Source organism: Hemiscyllium ocellatum (genome assembly GCF_020745735.1).
Source record: "Hemiscyllium ocellatum isolate sHemOce1 chromosome 27 unlocalized genomic scaffold, sHemOce1.pat.X.cur. SUPER_27_unloc_1, whole genome shotgun sequence".
NCBI lineage: Eukaryota > Metazoa > Chordata > Chondrichthyes > Orectolobiformes > Hemiscylliidae > Hemiscyllium > Hemiscyllium ocellatum.
Genome location: NW_026867476.1, coordinates 1,522,449 through 1,531,905, shown reverse-complemented (window position 1 = coordinate 1,531,905; position 9,457 = coordinate 1,522,449). Strand labels below are relative to the sequence as shown.

The window sequence follows — 9,457 nt, the reverse complement described above, 5'->3', positions numbered from 1 at the left end:
GAGATTCCCTACGGTGTGGAAACAGGCCCTTCGGCCCAACTAGTCCACGCTGACCCTCCAAGGGGTACCCCAACCGGACCCATTGCCATACCCTGCACCTAACCCCTAATGAATAAAGCACCAAGCTTACACATCCCTGGGCACTATGGGTAATTTAGCGTGGCCAACCCACCCTAACCTACACATCCCTGGGCACTATGGGTAATTTAGCACGACCAATCCATCCTAACCTGCACATCCCTGGGCACTATGGGTAATTTAGCGTGGCCAACCCACCCTAACCTACACATCCCTGGGCACTATGGGTAATTTAGCATGGCCAATCCACCCTAACCTGTACATCCCTGGGCACTATGGGTAATTTAGCACGGCCAATCCACCGTAACCTGCACATCCCTGGGCACTATGGGTAATTTAGCACGGCCAATCCACCCTAACCTGCACATCCCTGGGCACTATGAGTAATTTAGCACGGCCAATCCCCCTTTACCTGCACACCCCTGGGCATTATGGGTAATTTAGCATGGCCAATCCACCCTTACCTGCACACCCCTGGGCATTATGGGTAATTTAGCACAGCCAATCCCCCTTTACCTGCACACTCCTGGGCATTATGGGTAATTTAGCATGGCCAATCCACCCTAACCTGCACATCCCTGGGCACTATGGGTAATTTAGCACGGCCAATCCACCCTAACCTGCACATCCCTGGGCACTATGGGTAATTTAGCACGGCCAATCCCCCTTTACCTGCACACCCCTGGGCATTATGGGTAATTTAGCATGGCCAATCCACCCTTACCTGCACACCCCTGGGCATTATGGGTAATTTAGCACGGCCAATCCCCCTTTACCTGCACACTCCTGGGCATTATGGGTAATTTAGCATGGCCAATCCACCCTAACCTGCACATCCCAGGGCACTATGGGTAATTTAGCACGGCCAATCCACCCTAACCTGCACATCCCTGGGCACTATGGGTAATTTAGCATGGCCAATCCACCCTGATTTGCACATCTTTGGACTGTGGGATGAAACCGGAGCGCCCGGGGAGGAAACCCACGCAGACATGGGGAGGGGGAACATGCAAACTCCACACAGCCAGTCACCCCCGAGGGTGGGAATCGAAGCCGGGTCCACGAACACACATATGCTCCACTCACGAGGGTTTGGCTCCGGGCAGAACTCCTGTTGGTGCTCAGGTCCCTCCCTGACAGTGACCAGATTCAGAAAGAGTCCCACGGCTGACCAAGTGCGGGAAGGAATTGGATTGAATTTATTGTCCCGTGTACTGAGGCACTGTGGGAAACTTTGTCTCAGAGCACTACAGGCAGATCACAGAGTTAAGTCGCGTCGATAAGTAAAACATCGGCAAACTGCGGCAAAAACAGCCACCGACAAAAAAAATACCTGCCTGTAATCGTCCGCTGTTAACCTGAGGAAATACTCCCTGAATCATTTCCCCCAGACAACTGACAGGATGTCCTCAGAATGTCGACTGGAAGGAAAATGTGTCAGGGGGAGAAACAACATGGCTGACATCGTGCCAACCGTGACCTTTGACACCGTTAACTGCCAGGCTCCCTGGTGGGTACCGCCGCCGTACGTTCAACAGGGAATTGAGGCCGTCGCCTGCTGACATTACCGTGGGCGTTGCTTAGCAACCGCGGCTAGGAGCCTGAGCCGTTCACCGTGGAGCAGGGTTGGCGTCATTGCGGCCCACAACCCCGTTTGCCGTCTTCGTTGGCGCTGTCTTCCATTTCCACTGCGCCAGACGAGGGTGGGGGGAGCTCGAATTGTTTACAGAGCGGACGCTAGGCCGCTCAGCCTGGACGGGTGAGAGGGCGAGCCCCTCACCGCCGCCATCTTGGAACTTCGGTCTGCCGGCAATGGGGTAACGGGCCGCGAGCTCTCTGCGGAAGGTCCGCGGCGCATCCCGGAGGCGACGCGCGTCTGCTCCCAGGGCCCCCACCCCCGGGACCTCGAAAGGACTCCGTCAAACCATCGCCCGACCGTCCCTCCTGCCATAAGGGTCGGCAGCCATCTTGGAATCCTTCCCTCCTCCAAGGCCCCAGCACTGGGTCAACACCACCAGGACATCCCGACGGGAAGGTCCTGTGGGATCACCCGGGAAGCCAGGTGCACCGGCACCACCGTCCTTCCGCGGCAACTGCCCGAGGGACCGGCCGGATTCCCAACTCGCGCCTCCTAAAACCGATGGCGGACTCCCAGCTGCAGGAAGGACAGCTTGACCCCCTCCACCCCTATCCCAGTGCCCAAAAGGAGCACTTCAGGGATAACGTCCGGATCAGCCTCGAGAAACCCCACGGCAACTGGGAGGGCCGCGGCTACGAAGCCAAAATGGCCGGCGAAAGGGCTTGTGCCCCGGGGAGCTACACACCATGGACACCATTGCCGCCGTGCATTGCGGTAATGAGAGAGAGAGGACGTCTGAAAGGCCCAGCCATCACTGGCTCCAAACACCATTTACCAACCCCCACCCCATCACCATCCCCGCGGCTACACCGCAATAATATCCACCAATCACAGAGTGGCCTTCTTAGCCATCTGAGGACCCACACTCTGTGTGTGGGTATCTGTGCCCGTGTGTCTGTTTCTGTGTGTCTGCATATGTCAGCGTCTGTGTGTGTGTGTGTGTGTGTCTGTGTGTGTATGCCTGTGTCTGCGCGTGTGTGTCTGTGAGTCTCTGTGTATGTGTGTGTGCGTCTGTGCCTGTGTGTGTGTCTGTCTGTATGTGTCCGTGCGTGTGTTTGTGCGTGTGTCTGTGTGTGTGGGTATATGTGTGTGTGTCTGTCTGTGTGTGTTTGTGCGTTTGTGTCTCTCTGCGTGTGAGATTGCGTCTGTGTGTATCTGTCTGTGTTTGTGCGTGTGTGTCTTTGTCTGTGTATCTGTGTGTGCGTCTGTGTGTATCTGAGTGTCTGCGTGTGTGTGTGGGGGGTGTGTGTGTCTGTCGGGTCTGTTTGTGTGTGTGCATCACAACATGGCAACCAGAATTTGTTCTGTGTGTGTGAGAAAGAGAGAGAGAGAGAGAGAGAGAGAGAAAGGGAGACAGGTAGAGAGAGAGAGACAGACAGAGAGAGAGAGAGAAAGGGAGACAGGTAGAGACAGAGAGAGAGACAGACACAGAGAGAGAGAGAGAGACACAGGTAGAGAGAGAGAGGGACAGGGCGGATTGCGAGAGGGGGACGGGAAAACACAGAAAGAGGGAAACGCTGGGGGGTAACAGAAGTGAGAGCAGAAGACGGAGTGAGAGGCAGAGAAAGAGAATGAGAGAGAGAGAGGCGCTGAAGGAGAGGGAGAAACAGAGAGAGAGGAAGAGTATGGGTGGGGGGGGGGGGAGACCGAGAAACAGGGTGAGAGAGAACACGAGGGATTCAGCAAGAGACACGGAAAGAGGGAGAGACGGGGGGGAGAGACGGGGGGAGAGACGGGGGGGAGAGACGGGGGGGAGAGACGGGGGGGAGAGACGGGGGGAGAGACGGGGGGAGAGACAGACAGAGAGGCACAGAAAGGAGTGAAGACCACCGTTAGAGGGAAAGTGACAAGGGGCAGGTACTCGATTCAACAGGAGACAGAGAGAGAGAGAGAGAGAGGGAGAGAGAGAGAGGGAGAGAGAGAGAGAGAGAGAGGGAGAGAGAGAGAGGGAGAGAGCCTGGAAAAATACCCAGGGACAGGGAGACAGCAGGTGGGGAGGCAAAGGGATACAGAGCAACCTGGAAGTGAGAGATGGGAAGGTTGGTATCTCGATAAACGGGGCAGTCGGGATAAAGAGGGCCTTATATTTCCCTTCGCTACCCACTTGCGGTTCTTGGTCACCAGGCCTGGTATTTGCCTGAGGGGCAGACAGGAAATCACAGCCTCCCCTGTGGTCAGCAAGTTCACACTTGACAAAAAAGACTTCTTGCGGTCGGTTAGAAGGGGGCAGGAAATCGGTGAAGCTGTTGTGTTGTACGTACAATACTCTGTCCTGTCCTGTCACACAGTGGTTAGCTTTATAACGTGGAATACATCTGTACCATCGTTTTCCCCCAGACATGTATAGTTTCTTGTAACCTGACGAAATGATGGAGAGGACAGACTGACCACGGGGATCTGGGAAAGGTTGGGGAGGGGGCGGGCGGGGGGGCAAAATATGATATAAATGAGGCATTGGGCAATAAAGGCCATGAAATGGTGCTGTCAGACAGAAAGGGAGAGGATTCCTTCTGTCAGCGGATTGGGAGTGTGTGTGTGTGTGTGTGTGTGTGTGTGTGTGTGTGATGATCATTCGGAACAAGGTGGTGATGTCCCACACAGCGAGAGCTCACCGCGGCAGTGCACTGACCGACTGGCCAGACCTGTACAACGTGACAGAGGGACAGGGTGGGTCCCAGACCACAGGGAGATCGCCCTGGGAGTGTCTGATAGGGGGGGACAGTGTGGAGGGAGCTTTACTTTGTATCTAACCCCGTGCTGTCCCTGTCCCTGGGATGGGTTGGATAGTGTAGAGGGAGCTTTACTCTGTGTCTAACCCCGTGCTGTCCCTGTCCCTGGAAGTATTTGATGGGGGGACAGTGTAGAGAGAGCTTTACTCTGTATCTAACCCCATGCTGTCCCTGTCCCTGGGATGCAGGGACAGTGTAGAGGGAGCTTTACTCTGCATCTGATCCCGTGCTGTCCCTGTCCCTGGGATGGGATGGACAGTGTATAGGGAGGTTTACTCTGTATCTAACCCCGTGCTGTCCCTGTCCCTGGGATGAGGGAGACAGTGTAGAGGAAGCTTTACTCTGTATCTAACCCTGTGCTGTCCCTGGGAGTGTTTGATGGGGGGACAGCGTAGAGGGAGTTTTACTCTGCATCTGACCCCGTGCTGTCCCTGTTCCTGGGAGTGCTTGATGTGGGGGGACAGTGTAGAGAGAGCTTTACTCTGTATCTAACCCCATGCTGTCCCTGTCCCTGGGATGGTGGGGACAGTGTAGAGTGAGCTTTACTCTGTATCTAACCCCGTGCTGTCCCTGTCCCTGGGAGTGTTTGATGGGGGCATAGTGTAGAGGGAGCTTTACTCTGTATCTAACCCCGTGCTGTCCCTGTCCCTGGGAGTGTTTGATGGGGGGCATAGTGTAGAGGGAGCTTTACTCTGTATCTAACCCTGTGCTGTCCCTGGGAGTGTTTGATGGGGTGACAGTGTAGAGGGAGCTTTACTCTGTATCTAACCCCGTGCTGTCGCTGTCCCTGTCCCTGGGAGTGTTTAATGGGGGGGGGGGGGGGCGGGGGGAGGTTTAATGATTCTCCCCCAGTCTCTCTATCTGGTGAGGTCTCTCCAACCCTCTCTTCCTCACAGTCCTGCTCCTGGAGAGATGTTATATCCGAGTCCTGGCGATATCATCATCCTCTGGGAAGGCAGAGGGTGACCCATTCCTGGGGTGGTCTCAGGGGTGAATGCCAACTCCGCACGGACGGCCACCCGAGGGTGGGAATCTTGGCGCTGTGGGGCAGCGTTGCTAACCCCTGAGTCACCGCACACCTCCCTTAACATTTCTCCCCCGCCTGCCCGGGTTTGTGGCTGAGACAGGTCACCGTGAAGTTTATTAACAAGCACAAACTAACGGAGATTGTTGTGAAATGGCGGATTAACCCCCAGTCTGGGTTCAGGACGTGCTGACTGCATCGAGACAGAGTCAGAGAGAGATATACTCCCCTGGGACAACAGAGCCTTCACTCTAACCCTGTCCATGAGACAATGCTGACTGTAAGGTCGAGACTGTTAATACAGCGATTATTACAGTGAGAGACGCGACTGAAGGGAGGACCTTTGTAAGGAACAGCAGACTGGGTCTGTGCTTATTATTGTGCTCTGGACACTCACTGCCGTATTACAGCACAGAAGGAGGCCATTCGACCCATCCAGTCCCCTGCTAGCTCTCCGTCGAGCGGTCTTCACTCTGACAGTCTGCTCTCCTTTTGTCTCCTGTCCCCTCGGTCACCGCGGGACCTTCTGGGCACCGCCTTCATCAGAACGAGACATGGACAACATTGGGAATTCAGTACAAACAGCAAGAGGCCATTCAGCCCCTCCCTCCCTCCTCCAGCCTGTCACATGGGAACGTCTGCCATGTTTAACACGACCTCTCCACGCGACCCCTGACCCCCCCCCATCGTCTCCGAGACCCGGCACCGTCTCTCAAACCCCGTGCGTGTGGTTTTCCGATGACTCAGACCCGAGCTCGGCGGATACCGCCTTCCCCCCGCCTCCCCCCCCATGCTCACCCACCATTCCCTCCAACTGCGGCCCCCCCCGTCCCTCCCTCCCACCCCTCCCCCATTCCCGGTCGCCCTGTCCCCCCCCCCTCACCCGTCCTGTCGGGCTTCTTGCTGCGTGCCCTGGTCAGGCTGGAATCGTTCTTGCGTGTCCTCTCGGGCGTGTTCAGGATCTCCGTCATGTGCTGGTGCTGTTGGCTCTCCTCGGGACACATGGTCCGGGTCACCGGGGAGACGGCCAGGGGGGAATCCACGCACGGAGACCGTTCGCCCTCCTGGAACGCCAGCAGGGAACAGGGGCGTGAGTCCACCAGGTATAGTCCGCCCCCGTCAGACACCCCCAATCCCAGGGACAGCACGGGGTTAGGTACAGGGTAAAGCTCCCTCTACACTGTCCCCCATCCCAGGGACAGGGACAGCACGGGGTTAGGTACAGGGTAAAGCTCCCTCTACACTGTCGCCCCCATCCCAGGGACAGGGACAGCACGGGGTTAGGTACAGGGTAAAGCTCCCTCTACACTGTCCCCCACATCCCAGGGACAGGGACAGCACGGGGTTAGATACAGGGTAAAGCTCTCTCTACGCTATCCCCCTCTCTCTTTCCTTTTCTCTCTGTTTCCCACTCTCTGCACCTCTCTCACTCTGCCTCTGTCTCCCACTCTGTTTCTATCTTACTCTGACTGTTTCACTGTGTCTGTGTCTCTCTCTCTCTCTGAATCTACCTTACTGTGACTCACTTTCTCTCGGTTTCTCTCTCTCCTTCTGTCTGTCTGTTTCTCCCTCGCTCTCTCTCTCTTTGACTCTGTGCCTTACCCCGACTCCCTCATTCTGTTGCTCTCTGGCCTCCCCTTTTCCTCTCCCTCTCTCTCTCTCTCTCTCTCTGTCTCCCTCCGTCAGGTCACTGAGCTGTCTTTATGATCATTCCCGCTGCCCTCCATTAACCACAACCCCACTCCCTCCCTCCTGCCCCCCAAACCCCACGCGTGCGCACACACGCACTCGCACACAGAGAGGTGTTAGCTGACCTCTCGCTGTAGTCTCTCCTGCCTCTCCCTCTGCTGTAGGATCTGGGCGCGGGTCGTGTGATACTCCAGGGCAAAGTCGCTGATGAGCTGGAAGAACTTGCCGGCGGCCATGTTGCGGAGGCTGGAGCTGGGATACCCGAAGTACAGGAGGAAGGAATGGAACCTGTGGGACAAGAACAGCACAAACCCTCCCCTCCATCAGTTCCTGACACTGAATCTCAGAGACCCGGGCAGACCCAGACCGGACCCAAAACTGCGCCCGGTGCCTTTTGACTGTTTGAGGTTGTCACTCGCACATGTACCAGCGGAGGGACTTCACAAGGAAGCAATGATAAAGAATCTATCTTTTACTTTTTAGATATCTTTTCCAGTTCAGAGATGTTATTACACTCCTCTAGAGTCGGACGGACCAGAAGCCAGGGCCTCTCAGTCCAGGGGTGGGCACGTTGTGCCACAATACGGCCCCAAAACTTCAGTTCATTGTTATTTTGTTAACCTATGGGCAGCACGGTGGCTCAGTGGTTAGCACCGCTGCCTCACAGCACCAGGGTCCCAGGTTCAATTCCACCCTCGGGGCGACTGTCTGTGTGGAGTTTGCACATTCTCCAACCCGTGTCTGCCCGGGTTTCCTCCGGGTGCTCCAGTTTCCACCCACAGATGTGCCAGTCAGGTGAATTAGCCATGCTAAATTACCCATAGTGCCCAGGGATGTGCGGGTTAGGGTGGATTGGCCATGCTACATTACCCATAGTGCCCAGGGATGTGCAGGTTAGGGTGGATTGGCCGTGCTGAATTACCCATAGTGCCCAGGGATGTGCAGGTTAGGGTGGATTGGCCATGCTAAATTACCCATAGTGCCCAGGGATGTGTAGGTTAGGTGCATTAGTCAGGGGTAAATATAGAGTAATAGGGTAGGGATTACTCTTTCGAAGGTTGGTGTGGACGTGTTGGTCTGAAGGGCCTGTTTCCAAACTGTAGGGATTCTAAGATTCTCTCTGTTGAGGTACAATTCTAGCCCAGTTTACGACGCCATTTACTCTCTCGCCTCCCGGTCAGTGATCTTGGGCACCAAATCCCACAGGGACCGAGCCTCCGAACGTCAATATTCCAAGGAGGGGGGGAAAAGAGCGCGGCAGGTGTGTTGAGTCTGGGGGAGGGTGGGGGCTGTAGATGGCCCCTCGTGTCAGGCCTTCGGGCCTACCTGTTCCTGACGCGCCTGTGGACTGCTTTCAGGATGATGATGCGCTGTGCACACTCCTTGAGGAAGGCCGGGGTCTTGCTCTTGAAGACGGGGCCGCTGTCTCGCTTGGCGATGACCTTCGCGTGATCCCACGCTGCCTTGCAGCTCACCTCGAGGTGGGTCAGGTCAGCCTGGAGCTGGGAGAAGTCAACCTGTTTGGGGAGGTGGCACACAAAGAGGTCAAAGGTTAACCCTTCTGCACGGGGAGGGGAGGGGGGGAGAGTTTGGTCATCACACACCATCTCAGCTGGCATCGGGGGGGAAAGGGGTAATTTTAATCTCCTGCCCCTCGCCTCCGCGACCCTGCGGTTTCTCATGGCGACACGGAACAGTTCAAAGGTAAAGGTCAGAGGGTGACCTTCCCAGGAGGGAGTTTCACAGTTCTTTCTAAAATATGATGTTTAATCTTGCAGCCTGGAGCCCTCTGGCTGGGCCCTGTATTTATCACCCTGTCCCTAATTGCCCTCCTTGAGAAGGTGGGAGGAGGAGGAGGAGGGGGTGTGTGCTGCCATCTTAGCCCCGTGCTGTGGGGTAGACCCACGATGTCCCTCAGGGAAGGGGGCAATCCCAGGATTCTGACCCAGGAAGGAACGGCCGATAGATTCCGGGACGGGGAGTGGCTCGGAGTTGGGGAGTGGGGAGGGGGGTGGTGGGCCCCGTGTATCTGCTGCCCCCACCCGCCCTTTTAGATGGTAGAGGGGTGTGTGGGGGGTTTTGAGAAGGTGCTGTCTGAGGAGCCCCTCGGTGAGGTTCTGCAGTGGGTCTTGTAGACGGTACACACTGCTGTGACTGAGCGTCAGGGGGTGGAGGGAGGGAGCGGGGGGGGTTTGTGGGTGTGGGTCCAATCGAGCAGGGGGTGGGGTGGGGGGCTGCTTTGTCCCTGGGTGGTGTGGAGTTTCTCAAGTGTTGTTGAAGCTGCCCCCCCCCCCCATC

At 56.3% G+C, this 9,457-nt stretch overlaps 1 protein-coding gene across 2 annotated transcripts in view; it reads right to left on the bottom strand.

The window, feature by feature from the left end:
* Positions 1 to 5,812: 5,812 nt before the first annotated feature.
* LOC132807110 (FH1/FH2 domain-containing protein 3-like) overlaps positions 5,813 to 9,457 on the bottom strand; it is a 69,578-nt gene continuing 65,933 nt past the window's right edge. Inside the window, exons 6-9 of one of the 2 annotated variants that reach the window (XM_060821408.1) lie at positions 8,486 to 8,676; positions 7,285 to 7,447; positions 6,354 to 6,534; positions 5,813 to 6,007 (exon numbers count right to left, since the gene is read on the bottom strand). In XM_060821408.1, the coding sequence (XP_060677391.1) occupies positions 5,982 to 6,007; positions 6,354 to 6,534; positions 7,285 to 7,447; positions 8,486 to 8,676 (561 nt within the window). In that variant the 3' untranslated portion in view covers positions 5,813 to 5,981. The remainder of the gene's footprint in view (positions 6,008 to 6,353; positions 6,535 to 7,284; positions 7,448 to 8,485; positions 8,677 to 9,457) is intronic. The other variant, XM_060821409.1, reaches the window with a different exon arrangement.